Here is a 27420-nt window from a genome sequence, read left to right on the forward strand (position 1 = left end):
AGCTTGTAAACCATGATTCCAAAGATGTAGTTCTTTCAAAGAGCTTAAAGGCCATCTTATTGTTTGTCATTAAATATCATTTCACTTGCAACTAAATCAAAACACATCATGTTTAAATTTGGTTTCCTACATCCCTTGCACATTTTATTGCTACACCTCAAATTGCTCAATAATTTCCAAGGTAAGCTTTTACAGCAGACACTACCTCTATTAAACACTCCTAAAAGTTATCAGGACCCTGGTGCTTGGTGGTTTGGTAATCCAGGTAGCAGCATGGCTCTTATGGTGGAAGCCAGTAAACCTGGAATTACTATTTATTACAGGGCAGAGCCACATATGATTCAAAGGATTATCCTTGAAGAGTCAAGGGACAACATTCTGTAGGCTAATACCAACCATTACTTCTTCAGCCAAAAGTCTATCAATAGAAGGCTACATGTAGAAGAGCAATTTCACTTCTAGCAATGGTTCCATTATGAATCTATTCAGACATACCTTATTGTAAAGAATGGCAACATACAGTTGAGATGTGCTTGTCTGCAGTCAGATTTTCAGTTGTTAATCTTCGAAGTGGATATACCAATATGCAGTATAGTGTCATGTCCAGCCAACTCACAAATTTAAGGAGTTCACTAACTACTCTTGAGGCTTATCCTAACAACGATAAACAGGGATTCCACAATACCCTCTAGTACACACAACAAATTGTGATATTGCTTACTGGCATCATGTAGGAGCTAATAAACATAAACATAATTTCCAAATATACACATTGCTCTCCATTCTTCTGCAATAGTATATCTTTCATTCACTTGAAGTTTCGTTCTGCAATTTTACTTACCCTGAAATAGTTTGATTTGCTTCTGCTAATAATACAACTAATCTCCAGCAGTTTAGATTTTTCTCCCCTGGATACTCCAGCAGTCCAGATTCCACGGGCTTTTGGTATTATTGAAGATAATCATGATGGATTCATTTTTTGGCATATCATAAGATGCAAAAGGAATATTTTTCAAGTCTATTTGAAGGGCCCCAAAATCATGTCCATTTTAGTTTTATGTGTCTATTGTCATAGTTTGCCAACATGACAGCTTCCATTATGCATCCCAGGCGATAAACAATTGTCATACTTTGCCAAACGATTCCAAAAACTGTAGGGCTATAGTTCTCAGAATTATGTCAGCAGGGTGGAAGTGTCCTCAAAGGATTACAATATTTTAAAAGAACAGTTCAACTTCATCAAGGTTTTTCAAAACTACTAGAACAGTCATACAGTTTGATAATGAAGGTTTAATAAAAAACTTGTAAATTCTATTAATGTTTGTGTATTACATTATATGCCATTTACAAAACCAAGTAGGGCTCTTCTCAATGATACCTCAGGCGCCATCCATCTATATGTTCCTGTTTCTGCTGTCATTGTTCCATTATTCTGAGTCAGGAAACGGGCAACTCCAAAATCTGCAACTTTAACAACCTTAGGAAAAAATGTTTTGAAAGTCAGTAAAAATTGTTTTGATGGACTCCCTTCAAGATAATGGTTCTAATAGATGCAAAAGAATTTTTGTAACAACAATAATTCAAAATTTGTTAACAAATCTTCTTCTATAGTCCTCTACACTTAGGTTTGGAAAAATAAAATTAAGTTTTGCTCTGGCCAGTATTTAGCAAATGCATCAGCAACATTACATTCCTAAAAGGTGGCACAAAAGATCCATTTATCATCATTGGACAAGTACATTTTTTCAGAATAACATTGACAAAGCTTCAACACAGTCTTATTTACCCAGCTTAATAGAATGCCAAGGACATTTGATGAAGTGTATTACTTACGCATCAACACAGTCTGAATGTCATTTACAGAAAACCACAACCAAACAAGAATTTCCATTAGTAAGAAATTGCACTCTATCTGCCTCAAAAGATCTATATTTACTTATATGAAGTTCTCAAGGATGATTGTTCATTCTATAATAGCATTACTCACCATTTTTTATGGTTAACCACAAGTATTTGAGGCCTGCCATAATTTCCATACCATTTCCTAAGTTACATCAAAATTTTCCAAAAAATTGCATTCCTAGCTTTTAATTGATAATAGCTAAAACATACATTAGTTATAAGTTAACATTAGTTATATTGTACCTTCAATTAGTTGGCAGGTGTAGTTGTGCCTCATTAGTTGATTAATTTAGTTTTACGTAGTTGCCGATAGTTGGAATTCCTCCGCAACCATTGGCTAGTTTATATACTTGTCCTGTAGTTGGGAAACGGTACTTTGTTGTTGGAAAAAATCCCCTTACCATTTAGAGTTTAAAAGCATTGCAACATTGAATAAAATAAGAACAATTGGTATATCTTTTGAATCGCTTTACTATTCTCATGCGAATCACTCATATATGTATGATTCGGTTTACTATTCTTGAGTAATTGTAATATCGTAGTGCAAGTAAAAATTTGGCATTCCGAGGACACTTAAAGGCACTTTATCTTTTATTCTCCAATTGACTACTTGACATGTGTGCCCAAGGACACTAAGCTGCATTGCCAAAAAGGAATTAAACCACCAATTTGAGGGGAATGAGCTAAGGTAGAAGTCATTAAAGATGTCATCTCACAAGTCTACTCGTGTTGATGTGTGGAGTAGGAGGTATATAAAGGCCATTCAGAGCTCCCAATTTCCTTGATGTGGTGGAAGAAGTAGGTGATTATCCTTGACCCTCTAGGATGCTTAGAAATCCCCTGCAAAGATGTAAGTTGGAGGGTGACAGCCTCCCATTGATAAAGGACCAAGTAACACTAGTCCAAATATCTAAAGAAAGTAGAGAGATTGTCGTCGAAGTCCATGATGAGACATTTTTATTGTCTTTGTAAGGTGCTTCATGACATTAACAACTACAATTCTAAGTTGGAGCTATTTCCCTCTTCTCAAATTCATTTGATATTCCATGTATCTTTCTTGAAGGTCATTGGCAGAAAAATCCAAATCCAGATAGAATTTTTAAAACTTGATAAGGGAGGTGAATTTGGCTTGGATTCAAAAGCAGTGATCCCTTGGGCTCGTGAAGCAGTTCCACAAGAAGGGAATCACTGAATACTTAGTCATATGGAAGAACCTGCCAACAGGTGTTTAGTTCTTTCCACAACTCAAAGAATTGTCACTCACTACTCAGTGCCATAGTTCTTAATTAATACACCACATTTTAGCTTTAATATAGAAAATCCAAAGTTATACAGCATTTTAAAGTATTTGAAGGGAAAGATTATTATGTTAGAAAAGATTAGTAGTTTTAGAATTGAACTTTAGTCCCTAGCTGAAAATTTTATTGCTACAAGATTATGATATGAAATAATACCTAAATATTGTCCACAAATATTCAGTAAAATGTGTTGTCAAGTGGTCTTCCATACAACTTCTAGCTAAATATCCAGAAAAGTTGCGAATGATTCTTAAACAATTGTTCTTCTTGAAAGATTACCAGTGTCTCACACCATGGAAACCACACAGAAATTCAATTCCATTGTTTTACTACATTTGCAAGTATATCAGCTTCGATGAGTGTCACTGTGCTCTTCAAAACAAACAGGAGTTTCAAAGCACGGTGCCTAAGATTTGCAGAAAGTGTATTGAAGCCAAAACATTGCTAAACAATGTCCCAATATTTATCTATTAGCATTATGCACTTGTACTACCTATTATTATATGTTTGTTTCATTTTTCAACTTAAATGTGAATGGAAAGATATTCCATCCAACAATTACATACTGTACGACATATTGACCATTTTAAGTGGTCTGATGATGCTAAGATGATTTCTGTTTCTGTGTAAAAGGATTTTCTTCATATAGGCTACAAATTAAACTGTTTTCTTCAATATGTACCATGGAATGATACAAACATCCATAAAATGACAAGTTCCTCAGAAATGGCATGCCAAAACTAGTATCAATATGTTTTGCAAAGAAAAAACAAATGTCTATCCAAAAGAAGAATTTTCCATATCTCTAAACTAAAAGAAACATGAATAAAGTTTATAGAAATCAAGCAGTAAATCCCTGCAACAGAAAAACATAAGTCATTAAATGTTAAATTATTAATGAATCTGAAGCAAGCTTTAAATAAATGGGCATACATAGTTTTTATCCATTAGTAGATTCGCTGCTTTTAGATCCCTATGAATGATCTTGTTTTCATGCAAGTATTCCATTCCTTTGGAGACATCAATTGCATATTTTATCAGTGTTGGCAACTGCAAGGGGCCCTCTTGCCTGCGCAGGTAATCATAAAGACTCCCTCCAGACATATATTCTGCATCAAGAATAAAAATGTATGGGGTTATAATACACTAAAGCATTAAAAGGATTTTAAAAGTTAGCATTGGGCTACATAAAAATATAAGGATAATAAGTATATAACTATTTAGACTGGCATCTTACAATTGCAGTGGTCACAATCAAATCATAGACATTGACTTGGAAACATGAGATTAACTACAATTTGCTTGCAATCAGAATTTAATAAAGTGTTTGGAAATATGGTATCTACTATAATTGGTCAAAGGATTGTACAAGAGAGATGCATTTGGTTACAACATTGATTACAGATGGAACATAAATCTACTCAGATTGATAAATGTAAATCAACTGATGGATTTTGTTTTATCATTATAATTGGAAAACATTCCTTAGATTAAATTGCTAAATAGTACTAGAGTGGACCTTAAACTTATATTATTGAACCTTTCAATGAATATCCTCTCATAAAATCCATTAGAAAATTCACATTACTATAGCAATCTTCTATGGTAAGCAAGGCCCAATGTACATTTTACTAAGTTGCCGAATCAGGTATGGGTATGTTTGTACAAAACGCTGGTACGGCAGAAATTTTTGGGGGGGTTGGGTACGTTTTTGGTATATTCAAACAAATATAATATATACATATATGTGTATGTGCGTGTAGCTGAAAAATAGAATTAAGTTTAGAATGTAATAACCTACTTGAGGCACATGGAGTTGGGGGTTTTGGGTTTGTGAGAGTATTTGGCTGATGATATCCTGCCTCCAAAAAGCAGAGGTCCAACAAAGGCCAAAGTCAAAGAAATGTTCAAAAAGCTCCTAAATAAATTAGCTGCCCTGAAGGTTGACCACAGAACAAATACTGAAAATGTTGAAGGTGATTGTAGCGACCAAAGAAGAGAGTAAGAAAAGAAAGGAATCTTTTGAATGAGGGAAAAGACCAGTTCCCGAGGGCTCTTAGTCCGATAATGAACTAAGATGGGTGTCCCAAACTTTTTCCAATGCATTGAATTCAAAAGAGCTCATTAACTAGATCAATGAATTCAAGGAGTATTTCAAGTATGAGGGATACTCAAGGTGTGTGCAAAAAGTTGAGTCCACTTTTTGGCCAAAATGTGAAAGTGTTTTCCTTGATTTTCAGATTTTGTCACAATTGACCTAACAATTTGAAGCACTAAAATTTAATCTTGAAAAAAGTCAGCTATACAAAATGTAGCACTTGGGGTCTAGTTTCCAAATATGTAATTTGTTTGAATGCCCAAATAATACAGATTGACTTTTAAAAGGGATTTCTGAAAAACAACTATTTAAGAATGTCTATTTCAGGACTATACCATGCATGCGTACGGCCACCACTTTTTGACACAAATAAAAAAAAAATCAAACCCTTTTGGGAAAAGATTTGTAACGCATTGAAGATTGATGGGGATATTTTTTTGGATTTTTTTTTTGAATATTTTTTTTTATTAATTTTCTATTGGTCGTATTTGTTGTTTAAAAAAATCCTTGCATACGGCCTCCATAATTTGACCTAAACTTATCATTTTTTTTATTATTGAAATGAATCCTCTGTAGATTGATGTCATATAATTTGATTTTCAAAAAACGTAATAACAAAATGTAATTAAATAAATAAATAAACTTAATATTTCAAGTTTATGGACCAAATCTAGTACAAATTAATTTAAAAATAGAAAAAATAATCAAATCTTTAAAAAAATTATATATTTGGAGTTTACACAACGTAATCTCTAATGGGTTATAATTTCGTTTGATAATTTTTTTTAAATGGGCATCAAACATATGCCAGAAGTAAGTATTTTGTTACTCACATAGTCCAACCTAGTACTTTTTTTTCTTTTTTTAAAGGTAAGTGCTATCAATTATGCGGATAGCACCCTCTATTAAAATGCTGAAAATTACATTAAGTACCATTACCCACATATGACAAAAGGTGGGTGAATCGCTCATCTATACTACCATACGACCTGACATTACGATTGATAACAACACCAACCTTAGAGACAAAGACTAGAGTAGATGACCTAAATGACTAACATATACAAAGACAGGGCAATGACCAAGTGCAGAACAATTATTCACCCCGGATAGCTTGGAGAATCAACGTTGCATACTCTCCAAGGCTAATAACATTTGTAGTAGAGGCAGCAGGGAACCACCAATCGTCGGAGTTAGTAACGCGCCTGAAAGGATCTATGTTCCCATTCAAGACCGCACGCCTGAATATCTCCCAAGCGTTTTCTATGAAGGTCTGCATTCGCTCCCTTTCTTCCGCCTTCTCCAATTTTCTTTGGGTTGTGCTGCCCTGGTCGCTATTCTCAGAATCCGAACCATCCGCCACCTCATCCTCTTCAGAGTTGTTTGCATCCTCACTAGAATTAGAAGGCAAATAGTACTCTGGCTGGAAATAAGTTTTCAGTATGCTGACCTTTGTGTTTTCATCCAAGTCGAGGATGCCATTCGCAACAATATTTCCCACGGACGGCTTAACAAAGTCACACAATAACTCAACAGACCGCTCCCTTGAGTTGATGATATCAACTATGGGAAGCACCATCGCTTCATAAACTAGTGCATCACACCAGTGCATGTCGAAATTAAGAGTGATCCCCATCAGCCCCTAGATTGCCTCGTACACATACTCCTCAATTACGAATAGACTTCTGATTTGGGCACCCACATGCCTTTCACAATTCACACAGTTGATCTCTCCAAAGTGAGCCATTTTCCAAGTTCATCAATACTAGCGGCATCCAACTGTGAGGCATTTCTTTATAGAGCCGGATGTCCTGGAAGTTTCTTTTTCAAAGTCCAAAAAACAGAGTTTTTGATATTGATTGCCCGATTTGTTCAGAGAAGTATAGTGCGACTGTGCCACCGCTATTGCAGGAAATCAAAATTGAATCTGCTTTTTGGGATAAAGCTCGCACTGACATCCAATCACGGTACCATGTGATTGAACCAGAGTCTAGTCAAGTGCCACCTCCAACTCGGGTACTTGTCTCAGCCGATACCGTCACGTGAAGCATCCATGTTGATGTGATTCATTATATCGTTGCTTGCAGAATACTGGTCAAAGGTAATCATGTTGTCATTGCATACCACTCCCAAGTTTGCAAGGTAATCGGCCAAGCGATTTCCTTCCCAGTACACATGCGTAATTTCAAAAGTGCCAATCAAATCCAACAGATGTGTAATTAGAGGGAGCCATTTGCGTAACTTCCAACATTGGAACTTTGAATTGATAATGCCATTTATAATTATTTGGGAATCTCTCTCAATGAGTACCTTGGAGATACCATTTTGAACACAGAGATTTAATACAGCCTCCAATGCTCTAATTTCAGCCTCGTTGTCCAATGCTCTAATTTCAGCCTCGTTGTTAGTAGGCTTGCCCAGTATACCATAAACACAATGAATTATCTTACTAGAATTGTTTCTAATTATGGCTCCAAATCTAGCATCTCCCGGGTTACCCTTGCTAGCTCCATCGAAGTTTAATTTCGTCCAACCCTGAGGTGGGGCCATCCATTTGATATCCCTCCTTTTCGCTCTGTTATTGTTGTATATGATTGTAGGGGGTTTGAGGAACCATATCTTTTCCATGCTCCGGTCCCAATCATTATAGGATCTAATTTTCCTTGAGGCAGAATTAAGGGAAGGCTCAGGGAAGAACTACGGGAGGGGGAGAATACGGGAAGAAAGGAAATAAAGGGAAAATCAATGGGAGGATAAGGGGTCTGCTGCGTGGAAAGAGGAAGAGGTCATGTAAGTAATGAATGAACACTTCATGTTATATATTAACAAATATAAATAATGAACATTTTATTATATAAGTTAATAAATATAATTAATACTTATTTAATGTATATGTTAACAAATACAAGTAATTAATATTTTTATAATGAATGAATAATTTATATATATGTTAATAAATATAATTAATGTATATTTAATATATGTTAATGAATATTTTTATATTAAGGAATGGTTTTTAGGAATATGTGTAAACATATGTTAAATGGATATGTGAAAATATATGTTAATGAATACATATTAATGAACAGTTAGGAATATACGTAATAAATAAATGTGAATATTGGTTAATGAACATTTTTATGAAAATATGTTAGGGAATACATGTTAAATCAGGAATATGTAAATGTGGATTATGGAATGGAAAATAGTAATCAAATGCAAAAATGTATTATAAATGTGATTATATGATGGAGGTTATAGGGAGGAAACTCACTTAGTCTAAGGGAGGGATTATGATAATCCCTAGGGCAGTATGTATACTAAAAACTGATATGCATATGTATGGCTTGGTTGATTAAACTCAACCAAGAAGAGATGGATCTAGCCGGTCCCTCTGAGGACTTGGATGATGGAGGCATCACCCAAGGCAAGGACTAGACAAGGGTCTTCCTTGGATGGCTTGGGTGTAAGAGGTTACACCCAAGACAGGATTCGAACTCATCTTCAATTTCCTGGAGGGCTTGGAACCAAGGGGTTCCAAGAAGACGAGCTTCACGACTGCCTAAGGACATACTTTCTTATGGCATTCGTATCCTTTTTATTGGATGAAAATTATGATTATGTTAATTAAGTATTAAAGATAGATTGCAAATTAAAAATGGTTTATATATATATTTATATGTTGTATTCTAACAATCTGTTTGCAGGACAGTAATCTCTAACTAGTAGGGACATTACATTCATTATATCGTTGCTTGCAGAATACTGGTCAAAAGTAATCATGTTGTCATTGCATACCACTCCCAAGTTTGCAAGGTAATCGGCCAAGTGATTCCCTTCTCGGTACACATGCGTAATTTCAAAAGTGCCAATCAAATCCAACAGATGTGTAATTAGAGGGAGCCATTTGCATAACTTCCAACATTGGAACTTTGAATTGATAATGTCATTTATAATTATTTGGGAATCTACCTCAATGAGTACCTTGGAGATACCATTTTGAACACAGAGATTTAATCCAGCCTCCAATGCTCTGATTTCAGCCTCATTGTTAGTAGCCTTGCCCAGTCTACCATAAACACAATGAATTATCTTACTAGAATTGTTTCTAATTATGGCTCCAAATCTAGCATCTCCTGGGTTACCCTTGCTAGCTCCATCGAAGTTTAATTTCGTCCAATCCTGAGGTGGGGCCATCCATTTGATATCCCTGCTTTTCGCTCTGTTATTGTTGTATATGATTGTAGGGGGTTTGAGGAACCATATCTTTTCCATGCTCCGGTCCCAATCATTATAGGATCTAATTTTCCTTGAGGCAGATTTCCCATTTATCATTTCCTCAACAGCTTTTTTGATGTTCTCGATGATTTTACTAACCGGGAGTGAGGTTTCTGTGAAGATCCTCCTGTTTCTCTCTTTCCAACTATGCCAAACAATTAATGAAGGCCCTACCAGCCACAAGTCACTACACCTTGAGTTGTAGATCCTTGGCCAAGAAATAAGAAAATCCTTGAGTACTTCATTTCTGGCAGTTCTAAGATGGGTACTGTCCAAGAACCAATTCCAGCAAGCCTCCACCATGGGGCAATTGAAGAGTAGATGATTGGCAGATTCTTCATCTGCCTTGCACATGACACACATGTTAGGTCCAGAGATACCTATTAATTTTAATCTGTCCCCAGTGAGGATCCTATTGTGAAGTGCCAACCAAAGAAATGCCCCCGCTTTAGGGAGTGTAACATATTGCTCCAACATAGCTTATGTGGCCAGTCCGTGCACCGACCCCTTTGTCTTTGTACCTCATACCCCAATTTGACAAAGTATTCACCTGATTTGGCAACACACCAAAATATCCTATCATCATCATAAGACAGAGGGATACATCTACATTTTAGCACATCTTTCAGAGATTCGCATAAAGTCGGATTTCCAATGGATATCTGTTTCCACACCCACTTCCCATCCAGTTCCTTATTCTGCTCGAAATAATCCTCAACAAACACACCATATTTAGACTCGGCAAGCTCAATCCAATCAAGACTAAAGCTGTCAGATAGTGCAGGAGCACCATCCCATGAGTCCCTCCAAAATTTTGCAGATTTACCATTTCCAATGTGCCACGAAATGTGATCAGTTATAATGAATCTGCAATCCCAAAGAAAGTTCCAAGAGGTGTATCCCTGCTCAGTGTTTGCCATAGTGAGGACTCAGCAAGGGTTGTCAGAATCCAAATATTTCTTCCTGAATATTTTGCACCAAAATTTTTGTGGTTCTGTGTACATCTTCCAAGATAATTTGGCTCCCAATGCAATATTCTGAAGTGCCATTTTCCTAAGTCTAGCTCCGCCATCTTCTTTCAATAAACACATGGTGTCCCCATTAATAAGTGGTATCTTTTTTTGTCTTTTGCCCCCTCCCAAACAAATTTTCTGAGCAGGTTGTCAATGTTCTTACCAGCAGCAAAGAGCATCTTGAAGCATGACATACTATAAATGGGAATGGCTGATAAGACAGACTTAACCATTGTCAATCCGCCAGCTTGTGTAAGCCATCTATTCTTCCAAAGTGTTGTTTTGGTCGAGCAAGATTTCAACACATCTTCCCAAATCTGAGATTGCCTGCAACCTTTCTCAATTCTAACCCCCAAATATTTGATTGGAAGTTGAGAAATTTTAATTCCCAACAAGTTTGAGATCCTTTGTTGATCTTGCATTTTAGTATTAAAGAAAAAAAGTTGCGACTTATTTTTGTTCATCACTTGCCCGGATTGCTTAGAGTATACATTCAGTGACCTCAAGATGTTCTTGGCTTCAATCAGCGAGGCCTCCCCGAAGATTATTGTGTCATCCGCAAATTGGGAGTGAGTAATATTGTCCAATTGGTTGTGTACTTTTATTCCTTTCCATTTGCTAACTGCATGTCTTTTTTCTATCAATTTCCCAAGAACTTCCGCCATAATCACAAACAGAGCAAGTGGTAACGGGTCTCTCTTTCGCAGGCCATTCGTGGCTCCGAAGAAGCCACACACATTTCCATTGACTATCATCGAGAAGTTAACGGTGGATATGCAAAGTTTGATGCATTGAACCCATTTGATAGGAAAACCGAATTTTCTCAGTACACCTGTTAAAAAGCCCCATACAACCCGATCATAAGCTTTGGCAACATCAAGTTTAATGACCATACCTTTATGTTTCTCTTTGTAAATTGAGTGGACAACTTCTGAGACCAGAATGATGCTATCAGCAATCTCCCGTCCGAGGGTGAAGCCATTTTGGTTCTCTGAGATGAGCTTCGGTAATAATTTCTTAAGTCTTTCCGCCATTGCTTTGGAGATAATCTTGTAAATAGGCACAATGAAATGGGGCGATAATCCATCATCGATTCACAGTCATGTCTCTTGGGAATCAGTGTTATCAGGGTATGGTTGATTTCTTTGACAAATTTCTGTTTTTTCCTAAATTCTTCCACCACCAACCAGATGTTTTGTCCCATGAAATCCCAACATTTCCGAAAACATTCGGCAGTTATACCATCTAGTCCGGGCGCCTTATGTGGGTGGAGGGAAAAGGTCGCACTTTTAACTTCTTCCAAGGTATGCGGAGCTTGTAGCGTAGCGCAATCTTCATCTGTTATGAGTGTTTCAATAACCTCATCAATTAATGAATATGTCAAGTTACTATCACTGAATTTGCTCCCCAACAAATCAATGAAATATTCGATGGCAGCATGTTCAATTTCATTCTCTAAGGTGCATACCATGCCATTTCCATCCTTGATGGATCCAATCTTATTGTTTATTCTTTTGGCCTTGGATGAGGCATGGAAATGTTTTGTGTTCAGGTCCCCATCAGCAAACCATAACTCCCTAGATTTTTCTTTCCAATACAACTCCTCCCTTTTTAGGATCTCCGAATACTGATCTTTTAAGAGTTTTTCGGCTTCAAACTCTTCATTTGTCGTGCCTATTACCATCACCTGGTTACTGATGTCCTCCAATTCTTCCTCAATCCTGGTTTTCTCCGCAAAGATGTTTTTAAGGGATGATTTATTCCATATTTTGAGCTTATTTTTCAAGAAGTGCATGTGTTTAGTGAATCTGAAACTTGGGGATCCAGAGAAGATATTGCTTTCGAGCCACCAATCCCTTAGATTCCCTAACAATTTTGGATCCCGCCACCACATGTTAAGAAATTTGAAGTAGTTTTTCTTACAAGGATTGTCTTGTGCAATAGAAAGTGAAATTGGAAAATGATCCGACCCAATCTGAGGTATGATGTTAGATTCTAGTGAGAGGTTGCCATTCATCCACCATTCGCCTATCAGGAACCTGTCAAGTCTTTTGGAAATTTTGGAGAAATTAAGTCTTCTATTTGTCCAGGTGAATCTCCCATTTTAGGGAATGATATCAAACAATTTGCAGTTGATAATAAAGTCCCGAAAGTCCTCCATAACCTTGGTAGGTTTCCTTAGACCACCCACCTTATCATCAATATCCAGGATGGCATTGAAATCGCCAGCAACTATCACCTTATCAGAAGCTAACAAGTTTATCTGAAGGGAAATCTCATTCCAAACTCTTCGCTTTTCCTCAGTTTTGGTAGGTCCATACACATTAAACAAGGGAAATTGAAGATCTGATCTCCTATATTGAATGATACAAGCCATCCAATGATCACATGAGGCAATCGGGATAACATCAATGAGAGATGGATTCCATAGCAAGCCTAGACCACCAACCGATCCCCTAGCATCTTCGAAAATTCCTTCCCATTTATAGCAATATTTTACAAAATCCACTGCCTTCTCGCCATTGAGCTTTGTCTCTTGCATCATTATTATTTCCGAAGCGAGATTGGTCAAAGTTCTTTTAACCAAGCGGTTTTTGTCAGGGGCAGATAAGCCCCTAACATTCCCTAAGGAGATCTTCATTTTTCTCCAAGGGAGGGGTTCTCTCCCTTGGATACTTTCAAGTAATTCAAGACACTGACAATTCCTTTTTCATTGGCTCTTTGTTCTCTGACCAGTCTATTACTGTTCCTGCCCCTTATACCTTTGGATCGACCAAGGAGGATGTTGGCCGATTGGCTAATGCATCTGGGGTCCAAGGTCTCCATATTTTCAAATTCCTCAAATGGTTCAGAAGTTTCAGAGCAGGAATCCACCAGACCATCCTCAATACCATGCAAGTTCTATTCCGTCTCCTTTGGGGGATATTCTAGAATTGGCCTCTCTAGGTTGCACTGAATGTCGCTTTCCCTCATACTGGGGGATGGTGCCTGATTCTGCCGAGGTGGGTTATCATTCGTATGTGATATTGGGGGATGGGTTTCGTTTTTTGGCGCTTCTAGCATAAGTATGCCCTTATGTGAATTCTCATGTTTTTTCCTCCATTCTTGTTTGGGTTTACTTTGTGGTCTGTTATATGCCCTTCTCACGAACATTTTGCATCTGTCAGATAGGTGGAATTTACTACCGCATCTGTGACATGCCCTAATTTCTTTCTCAACCTCGACCCACAGATTCCATTCACCATTCGATGTTAGGATTGTGACAGACTATGGAATGGTTTTAACGGCCGCAATTTTTAACCTCGCATAAGTATACAAGTCGCTTCCAATTAATATCCTCATCAATTTCCAGAAGTGTACCCAGAGTTCGCCCAATTTTCTCCAAACTTGATTCGCTCCAATATTTAGTTGGGAGATTAAATAATCGGACGCAAACCGGTTCTTCATAGACTGCAAGAGCGGTGGGATCGAAGTTAGGGGTCCAGGGTTGGATGTATAATGGGTGGTTATCTGAGTACCAATATATGATTCCTTTCAGATTCTTCTAAGAAGACGGCGGCGAAGAAGCCTTTTGGGAGGAATTTAACAACAATATTGTTTCCCCATTTATTTTCAACCCAGTCGTGAATGGATTTCCTAGACATCTTAGGTCCTATGAATCTGGCGATGATCGCTTGCTTTTCAAAAGGGACTCTTTCCTCCGCAACCTCCTCTGTTAGGTCAACCTCAATCTTAGTTCCAGATCTTTTTGTGCCTATTTCCTCATAATGTTTGTTTTCAACGGTTCGGTTGTTGAAGCCCTCCTTAGGATTTCTCTGCGTTGTGTTCTGCTCATCCCAATCAACCTCCAGGATCCTCCATTTGACGGGGTTTCCAGACCGTTGCTCGTGCTCATGCGAACCCTTAATGCGCCTACCTATTTGTTCTTCGATGTTCGACTGCTCCTTTCTGCTCTGCTCTTCTTCGCTTACCATTTTTTACTAGTTTATGATGACACTTGTTATGTTATCCTGGGACTTGTTATTATGTTATTTGGACTTGTTTTAATGTCATTTCCTTGTAATTATTTTTCTAGGACTTAGTCCAACCTTGTACTTGTAGGTCCAAGGCTTAGGTTTGGGCATTCCCAGCCTTACCCGACTCGAATCCTGAGGCACGTGGCGGGGTAGTTTTCAAGGTTTTAAATAACGGTGACCCATTATATAAACGGGAACCCGTTTAAATAACGAGGACCTGTTCCATAAATGGGAACCCATTTAAATAACGGGGCCCCATTATTTTGTTGTGAAAATACATTCACGAAACAAGGCCCTGTTTTACAGGAACCCATTTAAATAATGGGCCCCCATTATATATTTTGCTGTGAAAATACGTTCACGAAATAGGGCCCCGTTTTATAAAATGGAGCCCTATTTAGAAAATAATGGGGCCTCATTCCTAGCAGCGTTGTTTCCAATGCGAGCACTTCCCCCTAATTGGGACCCAACTTCTTGCACCCACCCCTCATGATCCTCAAGGATGAAGATGACACAAACCAAACTCAAGGGACATGCAACCTATTAGGCCCCAAAACCACTCCTCCACAGTATTAGAACATTTCTTACCTTCAATTCCAAGGATATGTCAACAAGAAGACAGAAATGGGATTCATCAACAAACTATACATGACTAAAGGCTAATGACAAGACTTAGGAGTGTCTCCTACACTTTGAGCTCAACTTAAACTCGGTAGGGTATTCCTAGGGGTGTCCTTAATAGGTTTTTATTTCGATTAAAATTGATTAGGAGCTACACTCAAATCTACACTTGACCACAAATATTGTCTTTAGGTCAATGACAAGCTAGCTGCACATAACCTCTTATATGGCTGATAACACCTTGCACATTCACCTATGGATAACAGCAATATTTTAATCCCTTACAATGATTTCATTTAATGTTTCTTATGCAATCGCCAGGTGCGAAGATACTAGACATGATTCTCTGAAGATATAACAGTTCAAGTTTCTTGACAGCTAGTCCCCTAGTTTGCACACAAAGTCATGAACAACATGCATATTCTAAACTACTACTCTAACAAGGATGGAGGTGTTATAAATGGATTGTTTGGTTCTTCACCAATGTAAAGGCAACAAAGTAACAAACAGCAAAGAGGAAAGAGATGCCATCAAGTGAAGGATTAATAGAACTAAATTTCAATTGCATGCAAATTGAATATTACATTCCATGTGAAGGGCATACTTAATAATCCATCGCAAAACTACAATAACCCGTATGCAATAGAAGGAACACCCTTACAAAGCATTTCTAATTCATTACACGTTGCCATACTTACATCTAACCCCTATTACAATCACACGAACAAATGTGGTAAGAGAAAATGCACAACCGTGACTATACATTCCCCTAGATCATTACCAATTGCCATGGAGATATACCAAAACATAAAGATGTGTGTTGAATACCCTTCCTGCTCTTCACCAAATGCATACCTTGATTTCCAACTCAGACCTTTAGTGTTTGATGCCCTAGAATCATCTTGTCCAATTGATGTAAAACAAGCTAGTATTTACAGTTTTTAATTTATGGTGCCCAGATTCTTCTCAGAACTTTGGGAAGGCATGGAATCAATGGATGTGGCATGTAACTCAAATCGTGAATGTCGCATGTAGGAAGCATCCAAGTTTGTGGAACACTCAAAACTAAAAACAACGATCTACTACAAGTCAATCTAGGAAAACAGAACCCCATCAACCAACCACGTATATGACAGTATGGCTCCCTTGGAAATCTTCAATCAAATCTCGATATGAAATTGCACCTAGCAGTTTGAAAAGACAGATTTTAGGCAAGACGGTGTGATCTAGTAGTTGCAAGTTCAAATCTGACATGAATGGAGTGATGGGTGAGATGTAGAGTTAGGTGAAAAACAAAGGTGATAATTTTAAGGAGTGAAATAGCAAATTGATACAGTTTTAGAGTCCAACGGGCATGTTCAGACCAAGTCTGAAAGTGCAAAGAAAATACACAAATCTAGTGGAAGAGAACGAACAAGAAAAACTAGCAAGAGTTGGGGGGCGGAAGGAAATAAAGAACCGGGAGCAAATGCAAAGGTGCAAGGTTCTCCTAAAGGTCCAAACTCCCAGTAGAGGATGGGAAATGAAGAAAGTTAAATCAAGTATCGAGGGGTCAAAAGAAGCGGTGCATTGAGTATCAAGTACCAAGAGAGGCCATGGACCCAAGAAGTTATGAAGAGAAGTATTCCTACGAGGCTTGAGAGTTTGAAGTGAGTTGGGAACAAGAGGAGTGAGAAGGAGTTAAGCACAAGGATCAAGTTCAAAAAGGGAGTCAAGACTAAGATTAAGGAGGGGATGCAAACTAAGAACCAAAATGGAGCAGGGATCAAGTTACAATGAGGATTGTAGATCAAGGATATGAGGAACAAAAAAGTGTGAGAAACAAAAAAAATTGGCACCATTGATCAATGCCAAAGTCTAGGGTTGTTCACCTAGGAGTTTAACACTAGAGAAACAAGGAAGAATAATGAGGATAGAATATCGAGGTTCATAGGGTTTTGGGGAATTCTAGGATGAATTAATACCATGAAACTCAGTGTCAAAGTCCAAGGTTCCCCTACAAACCCAAGGCCTAACAAGGAGGAACAAAGAATGAGAACAAGAGAGAATTAGGGTTTTGAAGTTCCCCTAAACTCTCAAAAAAAGGGGATGAAGGGTTAGGGGATTGGAGTGTCAAGTGGAACGAGGACCTCAATACTTACTCTCTTAAACCCAATTTCTTCCATGGGTCTACACCCTAAAGCAAGGTAAAACAACTACAAGGAGGGGGAGGGTCAAAAATTCAATGACCTCTCAAACTTTTGAACTAGGTCAAAGGATTGAGAGGTTCAAGAACTTATGAACCTCCCAGAAACACATCACACGATGCCATTTTTTATTGCATGCACTAGAGCATTCTATCTTTACCTATCAAACCCTTGGGAACATCTTAAACCATGTCAGCAAGTTCATGAATGCTTGAACTCGCTGACAACACTATGCCTTAGCAACCTTGCTCCTATCGAAGAATCACCAAGTTCCTAAACCATTGAACTTACTAACAACACTCTTTTCTTTTTCTCTTTCACTTTCATGTTAGAGCTTTTGACACATTTTGAACCATGTCTACAAGTTCAAGAACACTTGAACTCACCAAAAACTTCTCTTAGTTGCTTTTGTCCCCTCTATTGAATCTTTTGTCCTTTTGAACCTTGTCAGAGATTCACCAACAACTTCTCTTGCTTTGTCCTTGCTCTTTTTGACGTTTTGTGTCCTTTTGAACCTCTAAAAGCTCCAACACCATACTTAGCAAATTTTGCTTTCTTCTCATTGGAACTCACGGCAACGTCTAAACTTGGCCAAAGGTTCAAAATATTCTTGAACCGCTGAAAAATCCAACATGACCTAATGAAAACGCAAAGCCCACTTAGATAGGTATAAAACTATTATAACTTATGTAAATAATAGAGGCATAGGGGGAAGCCAACACAAAACAAAGAGTGCATCTTGATCAAGGGGGGGCCATCAAAGATCTCTTAGATCAGATTTAACTCATGTGTAAAACAAGTCAAAGGGCAACAAAGGGTGAAGAACTTAACCGAAATTTGCAAATTTTGAGGCCTAAAAACCTAGGCACTATTAGCATAGGCCTTTGGTGGAAAGAGTCACAAGGAGGAGTGAGATGTAGGGAAGTAACGGTCACTAGATGGACCTAGATGGTTATAAGGTTGAAAGAGAATTTTCTTCTTCGAGATTATTGAAGTAATATTGTAATATTAAGCTTATAATGGTTATTTAAGTAGGATATTTTTAGTAACTTTCTATTATGTAAGTCAGTTAGTATTTAAAATTTTCTATTTTGCCTTTAGTTCTCGATCGTTTCCATTATGGAAATATCTTCTCTAATTGCTTATATAAGGAGTACTCCTCTCCTTTGTAATTAGAACAATCAATTATCATTTCAGAGATAACCAATTGCAGTTGTTGAAGCAACTCCAAAACTTTAAGAAAAGAAAATTGAGCATGAAGGGCTACACAAAAGAAAGACACAACGTGGTGATCAAATTAGGACACTATGAAAAAAATAGAGAAGAGGTAGCTAGATATGTGAACAAGTTGAATCTTAATATTCAAGATGAGATGGACATGTTACGACTTGATTATGTAGACAAGATATTATAGTTTGCATTGAAAGTATGAGAGAAATTATCTAGAAGACAATCTAACCAAGGAAGAAAAGGGTAACTAGAATGGGAGAGTAGCACTTCCCAAACAACAAACCATGAATTGAAAGAAACTACATAATTCAAAGGGAGAGATGGAAACAATCAAGGGTTTACTGGGACCTATTTTTATTGTGGCCAAGTTGATCATAGGGCTTTTGAATGCCCACAACAGCATATAGGTGGTCATGGAGAGAATGAGATGGCTAAACTTCTTGCAAAGGCCAATGAAGAGTCAATTGTTTCACCCACCAAAGAGCTCGAACAAGGTAAGGCCCGAATGATGAAGAGGAAATTGCTAAAGTCACCAAAGGAGAATATTGAACTGAGTTAGAGGAGCCTATTTAGAACTATAAGTCTATATGTAAATCAAGGAGCAAGTTTTGCAAAGTTGCATTGAGGCTGAAAGTAGCTACATCCTAGTTTCTAGGAAGACGATGAGCAAACTAGATCTGATGAAATCAAACCGACCAAACCCTTATAAGGCTTCCTAGCCTCAAAAGAACCAACATGTAATACTAAAGGAGAGGTGTCTTGTGAACTTCGAAGATTAGAGAATATAGTGACAAGGTATGGTGTGATGTTATGCCCATGGACATTTGCCATATATTATTTTGGAGACCCTACCAATAGAACAAGGTTGTCCATAATGGTAGGGTAAATGCCTACACCTTGATGAAATATGGAAAGAGGCACCACTTCAGTTGTGTGTGTAAGAGAGAGAGAGGGACGAAACTGATAGAAATATTGTAATCATATTTTTATCATTGATGTCAAGAAGGAATACAAGAATGTTGTCAATGATGTCAAAAGGCATTTTGATGAGATTCTAGGAAAGATTGTTGTTGATGTCGAAGGCATGGAGAGTTTGATGTCAAAGGTGAGAAGAGCATAACAAAAATAATTATGATGATGAGATGAGGAAAACCATCATGCATGATATGAATGTCAAGGGTTTTGTAAGATCGAGATGCCTACAAAACTATTATGACAGTTATGACAGTCCTAAACAGCCACATGTATTGTCCTATTGGTTGGACAAGATCCATCAACCTCTCCAAACAAAGACAGTCATAAGGGATCAAGGTTAATTGTGTGAGTGGGTGGACTGTGATGAATTGTAAAGAATTTTTTTGCATGATTGACTTAACATTATCACCTCATAAAAAAGCATGTCATATATGCCCCTACCAAGATAGACCTCACCTCATGATCAAGACGACATAATCATATGACAATGTGTAATGATGAATATATATGCAAATGGGGCAGTCACTTGTGCTATCACTAGTATTTTTAACAGTCATAGAAGGGTTGTCTTCATCTACAGACGATAAGGGAAAAACATTAAAATCTAGAAAGATTAGTCATAACCTTGAGGCAGCTAAGAATACCAGAAGATGGTCTAAGAGTGTTAAAGAGCAAAGAAGATATACAAATATACAAGCATACATCAATCACATAAGTATAAACAAAAATTGTAGCTGGAGGAAATAGCACACTTAGATATATGAATATTGTCAAATGTATACAAAACTCGTGGAATATGAAATCCATGACATCAAAAGTTCCAAACAAATATTAAAACAATAACTAGAAGTCTACGGCTTAAAGGAGACTGCATCCTTCCTACAAAGGCATCTAAGGTAGGTCCTCGATGATGTAGCAGCCATAATATTTTTTTAACTATGAATATGCAGACATTTGCAACAAGGGATATGTAATATGCAGATTTTTATGATCATGATTCATCATTGGTCTATTCCTTACTTAGACTTTTTGTTTGATGGGGGTTTGGGGGCAACACCAAAATGAGGTTGAGGGTAGTGTTGTGATGTTTTCACACCCCCATTGCAAATGGGGACCCCCTCTTTTCACCAAATAAACCAAGTCTTTTGTGGTTAGTGTCATCTCCGGACCCCAAGGAATGAGTTATAAGGTCTTGTTGGTCTGGATTCTGGCCTTTGGAGGTAATGAAATGACTAAGTATGGACTGGATTTGAAAGAGTATAGAGCCTTGGCAATTGTTGTCAAGTCAAGAATTAGGGTTTTCAAATTATTTTCAAACTGCATTGTGTTTATTGATTATCCTTTGAACTTTGCATTTTGCTAATTATGAACTTGATTGATACTTGTACTTCACAACATTTCCTTGTCTTTTTCAAGTACATTGCAGGGAGCAAGAATTTGGATGCTGACAAGAGGACATCATTGAGTGGATGATATCAACATCCAAGGAAGAGATGTAATGTCCCCTCCTCAGTAAGGAGTAATCAGAGGTCCAATGGCCTATTCCGGAGACCCGTGGGCTATATGGAATGAGGAATTAGGGTTTCCTATTTTCTAGGAGGATTCTTCACAGTTTTCAGGGATGTTCTGATTGGAGTTTGGCAGAATGAATCAAAGTTTCCTTCTAGGTTTACTGTAAGCTTCCTAGTAGTATGACATGCAATCAGTTCAGGGGAGTTTGCAGAACTTACTATTTTTAGTTAGTTGATGTCAATTGTCTTGATTACTGGGTTTTTCTGGGTTTCTCGAGTTGAGCTACAAGGTTCGAAGAACAGTCCTTTTGGTGAAGTTTCCTGGACTTACAATTTTTAGTAAGTATTATATTTGACAGTTCTATTTTTGGCAGGTTCAGTTGTTCAAGTTAGTTGACTTAGTCTCAACTCTTTTTGGCAGTAATCAGCTTTCGGAAGGGGAAAAGTATTTTTTTAATAAAATACTTTAATTATTTTGGCCTAGGCATAATTGGTGTTCTCACTTAAGGGGTCGACATGGTATTTTAATCAAAAATATATATAACTTAAGTGTAGGGGGCGATTTTATGCCTAAGTTATATTATTTCCCGAAGTCATTTTTGAGCACCCTCTTTATACTTCATGTTATAACGATTATTTATCCAAAATGGCGATTTTGTGGTGACATTTGCTTTGGGCGAACTTTGCCTAGGAGGGTGAAATGAAATGAAATGAATTTGGGCGCCATGTAAGGGATTTGAATTTGAATTTGGCTTGACAAAGGTTATAAATTGGAGACTTGGGCTCTCATTTGATTCATCTTGAACATTTTTATAACGAAGTGCTGCCGAATTTGTGCCAAACTATTGCTTCGAAGTTGAGTGCTTCCTAGCTTGTGCCAGTTTCGTGCTTGTGAGATAGTAACTAACTGTGGGAGAGCCTATTTCTCATCCAAAGGAATAGAATGAGTTTCATTGTGATGGGTTTTGCTGTGGTATTTTTAGTTTTCTAAGTGAAGGTGTGTTTTGGTGTGTTGCTGGTAGTGAAGTGGCTGAAGCAGTGTTTCGAATATACCTCCTTGCCAGTTGATCATTTCATTATGGGTATTGGCTCTGATGTTTTCGACCACTATGGCGATGAGGTCCACCAATTTGCAGCTGCAAGTTCGCTGATCTAAATTTTATGTTGCAAATCAAACTTTTCAGCTGGGACGCCATTTTTCATAGATTCCTTGGGATGTGTGCCGCTGGTTTTTGGACTTGAAGTTGCAGATTTGAGGTTCTAAGATGTTCGCTTAAGTCATTTAGTTCATTTTCTTTTGATTTGGTGTGATTCCGAGTAGATTTGAATTAGTTATGAGCATTTTGGTGTTTCCGATAGTGGTCGGTCTGCATGTTATGGATCCTCGGAATTAAGAACAGCAATAGTTGCTTAATTTTTGAGTTGGTTTTAGAGGTACCTTTCACTGTGATTACATTGTTCTCCCATTCTAATCATTTCTCTATATATTGTAAGATTGAATAGTAGTACTATCAACCACTTTTGGACTGTAAAGCATACCCATTGAAAAGTGGAAGAGGTTGGCTTGTCGCCTACATTTGATATTTGTAATTTTGTCCTCCCACTACATAAGCGGTAGAGTGATATTTTGTTTGTAATGGTTGTCCCACTGCATAAGCGGTTGAGTTGAGTTTTGTTGTAAGTGTTCAGTCCTCCCGCTGAAATATTGCGCTAGAGTGATTCGTGCTTAGTTTTGTCATTGTTCTCCTTGGCTGGTTTACCGCCAAGCTTTCTAGTTTTCTATTCTCGCTGGAAAGTGGAAGGGGCTAGCTTGCCACCCATTATTGTAATCAGTATTTTCCAACAGTTTACATCTAACGATCCCCTACTACCGTATGCTCTCCCTCCCAACTTGGGCTCTCGATGATCAAAAGGTGTAGGGTTCCTTTCAGCTGGCTGGTTTTCTTTCTCTAACCCTAACGGATGTGGTTGTGTTTGTAATCTTGTTGAAAATTCAAAAAAAAATGTTGGGGATATTAAAGTGGTATCAGAGCCACTCTTCCTGCCAGCCTGTGTAACAAAAGGGTTCCATGAGTGACAGAGATATCAAATGCTACAACTGGGAACAGAGAAGGCAGCAATATCAGATACCATCAGTGCCAATAGAGGAAATTTTTTCAGAGGTTTTAAGAAACAGAGATAAGGAAGTTGATTCAGTAGATTCTGTGGATTCAATGGGAAAGAGAATATTCGGTCAGAATGATGCAACTGTGGTTGTGGAGAAAATGAAGAAAAAATTTGATGCAATGATGGACATGATGTCCCAAATGTTAGCCACTTTTAAACAGAATGCTGGAGGAGGACATAGTCAAGATCAGAATCAAAATACCAATGGACATAATGCCAGCACTTCCAACAATTCTGGTGGTAATGGGAATGGCAGCAACCATAGTAGCAATCATGGTGGAATGCCTGTTGGATCAGCAAGGGAAACACCACCTCCTGAAGTCGAAGTCCCTGTGGCTAACGGGATCTAGGCTAGTTTCGTAGAGTATGCATCGCTTCCCCAAGAGATCCGAAATGTCTTGTCTCTTGACCAGTTCATGAATCAAAAGAAGAGGAGGGAAGGAAGATATGATAATTGATACTCCACTCCAAAAGACTATCAACAAGCTCTTGGGAAGGATACTCTAGCGCATTTTGATGGAAGCAGTAAGAGTACAGCTAGAGCATGGGTGCAGAAGTTGGACAATTATTTGTCCTTGAGGCCTATGCCCGAAGAAGAAGCCATCAAGTTCGCTACCTTGCACTTGAATGGTGTTGCTCACGGATGGCGGTACCATGGGTTGGTCACCCTTGGTCATAACTTGATAACCACCTGTGCTGAATTCACAAACAAATTGATTGAAAGGTTTGACTCTAAGGATCCGGATGTGAAGTTCAGAGAGCTTGCTCAACTCAAACAGCAAGGCTCCTTGGACAATTACATAACTGAGTTCCAAAATCTCTCAGTTATGGTTAGTAGCATTTCAGAGAAGAGGCTAGTTGTTCTATTCACAGAAGGTCTTGAAGAGCCCTTGAAAGGATGGGTCAAAGCTTTCAATCTGCCTACCTTGGTGGAGGTCATCAAGAAATCTAGGAGTATGGAGTTGGTTGCCCAAAAGAGTAAATTTCAGTCCAAGCCATTTCCTTTTCGGGAGCATAAGAAGAAGTTCAAATCAGACCAAGAAGTTCCCTTCTCGGATAGATGATGATCTCTGTCAAGAGCTCTGGAGGAAGAATCTTTGCTACTCTTGTAGAGAACCTTGGGCCCTGTTGACGCGTATTTTGTACACAGCCTAACACAGAATAAAATACCCAAGGGTACCTTATCCTCTCTTGAATAAAGTTTCCGAATGCTGAAGATATCGCGAAAAGGATCAATCGGAGAAACTTCAAGGTTCTTATATGTAGGGTCTCTACGTGTGGATAAGCTCCAGTGGTATGATGTGATTTGCTGGAATCACAAGGGGACTTATGATTGAACTTCTGATCTGCTTTGCTGGAACACAGGCTCTTACTAGCTTAGATTTGAAAAAAAAATGGAAAAAGGATGAGGGCGAAGAGAAGATCTAATCCTAATACTAAGAATGTAGGAGCAATGATTTGATTTTTGATGAAACTCTAACTAGGTCTTGTTTTGACATCAATGGACCATCTCCACAAGGCTAGTGCGATCTTCTAAGGGAAGCTTTATGATGTTCAAATCATCACCGCAGGCATAGACACCATCAAGTTGATGCATATCAATGAAGAAGCGACAAATTGAAATTGAGCTTAAGCTGAATGATTCCAGTTGACTACACAAGGCAAGTCTGCAATCAACAAACTGCTAGTAGTATGGATATACGAATTCCACCACTAATCAATCGCATTTCCTCCATTCATCTAATCATCTACCATCTAGGATTGAAGACTCAACAAGAAACCATGCAAATTGCAAGAAACGACACACTTCACCATTACTTCAATGAAAATGGAGTTTGTTTACAATCAATGGCAACAATTTCTTGCCTTGTCCTCCTATTCTACTCTAATTACTATTCTAATCACCTTCTAACTACTCTCTATCTACTAACTGCTTTCTATTATTTACAACTCTCTCTCCTTGCTAATTAGCCTTTACAAATGAAATGCCAGGGCTTATATAGTGCCCACAATACAATTCGATGGCTTAGATCAATTCGAGATCAATGGCCAAGATTTTACAATGAAAACCCTAATTAGGGTTTGTTACAACCATTACATAACATTTAATGCTTGACCAATGAAATAATTGTATTGCTTGGACACATGTCCCCTCTAGAAAAATCGACCAATGGATAGCCGGGGTAGGTACATCGGAGTTTGTGCCACCTTCCATGAGTTAAGTACATTGAATCTGGACATGCTGAGGTGGACCTCACTGATTGGAGAAATGATGACTAGGACGCCACCTCATTTGACACTTGTAACTTGGTAGATATTCAACTTGATGTTGTTGAGAAGCTTGCTTTAATTAATTCATCTGGAACTATTTACTTCTTCAACGAGCCCTTGTTCTAACTCCTTGTGTCCTTGATGTGCAGGATGATGATGTACCTCGCCTTGGAACGCTGGATTGAAAGAGGTCACCCCTGTCCCTGCTTGATCGTCCCGTCGAAGACCGTCCTTGATCCGACTTGATTTTCCTTGATGAGATCTCCATTTGATGCCTACACAACATTTCAAAATTAGTAACATGATTTTGCAATGAATAGCATAGATTAAATTAATTTTAGGAAACCTCAAGATAAGTCCTTGAATTATCATTTCCTAAAAAACGATTGGGCTACTGGAATTCAAAATTTCAAAATTTAAGGCTATGACGATCAAAATTCGAAATTAAAACAATAAATCCATATCGCCATACCTCTCTTGAGAGCTAACACTAGAATGCAAAATGAGGAATTTGCCTAGGCAAAATTTGAAATTAGATGGCTTTGACGTGATCTTCAAGGATAAGGAACGTCCTTTTTATCAATTCACCACCCTTGGAGTCTTTGATGTGTTCTTCAATGTCCTTGGCAAGTTCGCCTAACTTGAAACTCGAACTCCTTTGATAATGCTTGTGCCTTCCTATTGATAAGACTCGCACCTTGAACACAATTCGCACCTCCTCTTGAATGATAATTTCGCACTTCCTTTGTATACTCCAAATCGCATATGAAAAGATGATAAATGACGATGTGAAAATGAAATAAACTACTCCTCCTTTATAGGCGCTCACCTTCATATTGACCCTAGGCCGACTTTGGTGAATAAGGCAAATTTAAAATAAACTTAAAGATCGACCTTTGTAAAATGAAACAAATTTTAAATCAAGCGCCCCATTTTATTTATAATTAATTAATTTAATGCCTATAATTTTAAATAAACTCGATTTTTAAAAGGCAAAAATTAATTAATAAAGACCCATGCGCTAATGTTAAATGCTAACTTTAATTGGATTTCAAATTTATCGATTTTTTCCTAGCATTTAATAAAATCTAAAGAATGTTTTAGCGCCAAATTTGGAAGAGGTAAGGACACAAACCTATCGCTCTGGTCCCTGACTAAGGGACAGGAGCGAATTTGATGTTTAGTCTTGATTCTCTTGCCTTTTATGTTCAAAACCTCCATCCTCACGTTGAGACTGGCATGTTTGCCAAAAAAATCGAGCTTGATCGTCTTGATTTGGTGGATGAATGCCCTCTAAGGTGGATATCGCCCTGGTCCCTTGGTGAGGGACAGGAGTGAACTTCATGCTCTGGCCAACATTTGCTATCTCTCAAGCTTTACTCCTTGTTCATCACCTTGCAAATGATATCCTTGATCTTGCGAACCTTGACTTTGACGTGATCTTGAAGGAAAACGAATGATTTAATGAAAATCGCCCTGGTCCCTTGATGAGGGACAGGAGCGATATAGCTTCCTTGTTCAAATTGATAGTCTTTTGACGTTTGAAACCTTTGCATATCATCATCTTAAGACGCCTTAGACCCTGCGCAACCATGTACAATCTTGACTTGGCATGAATTTTGAATGAATTGGCAAATATGGTGGATATCGCCCTGGTCCCTGACTGAGGGACAGGAGCGAACTTCAATGTCCTGGGCTCATGCTTGCTTTCATCAACTTGCCATTGCTTTCATCGTGTAAAATGAAGTCCCTTGGTCCCCTTTGGACACTTGAAACGTGATCAACATTCAAAATCTAAGCTTTCATGAAGATTTCGCTCTAGTCCCTGCCTGAGGGACAGGAGCGAATTTGTACT

At 38.0% G+C, this 27420-nt stretch overlaps 1 protein-coding gene across 2 annotated transcripts in view; it reads right to left on the reverse strand.

Annotated features, from left to right (window-relative positions):
* Positions 1-27420, reverse strand: part of LOC131050822 (serine/threonine-protein kinase STY46) — a 171378-nt gene that overhangs the window by 55473 nt on the left and 88485 nt on the right. For both annotated transcript variants that reach the window (XM_057985109.2, XM_057985110.2), the window contains 2 exons: positions 4134-4309; positions 1379-1477 (listed from right to left, as the gene is read on the reverse strand). In XM_057985109.2, the coding sequence (XP_057841092.1) occupies positions 1379-1477; positions 4134-4309 (275 nt within the window). The remainder of the gene's footprint in view (positions 1-1378; positions 1478-4133; positions 4310-27420) is intronic.

This window comes from Cryptomeria japonica, chromosome 11 (genome assembly GCF_030272615.1).
Source record: "Cryptomeria japonica chromosome 11, Sugi_1.0, whole genome shotgun sequence".
NCBI lineage: Eukaryota > Viridiplantae > Streptophyta > Pinopsida > Cupressales > Cupressaceae > Cryptomeria > Cryptomeria japonica.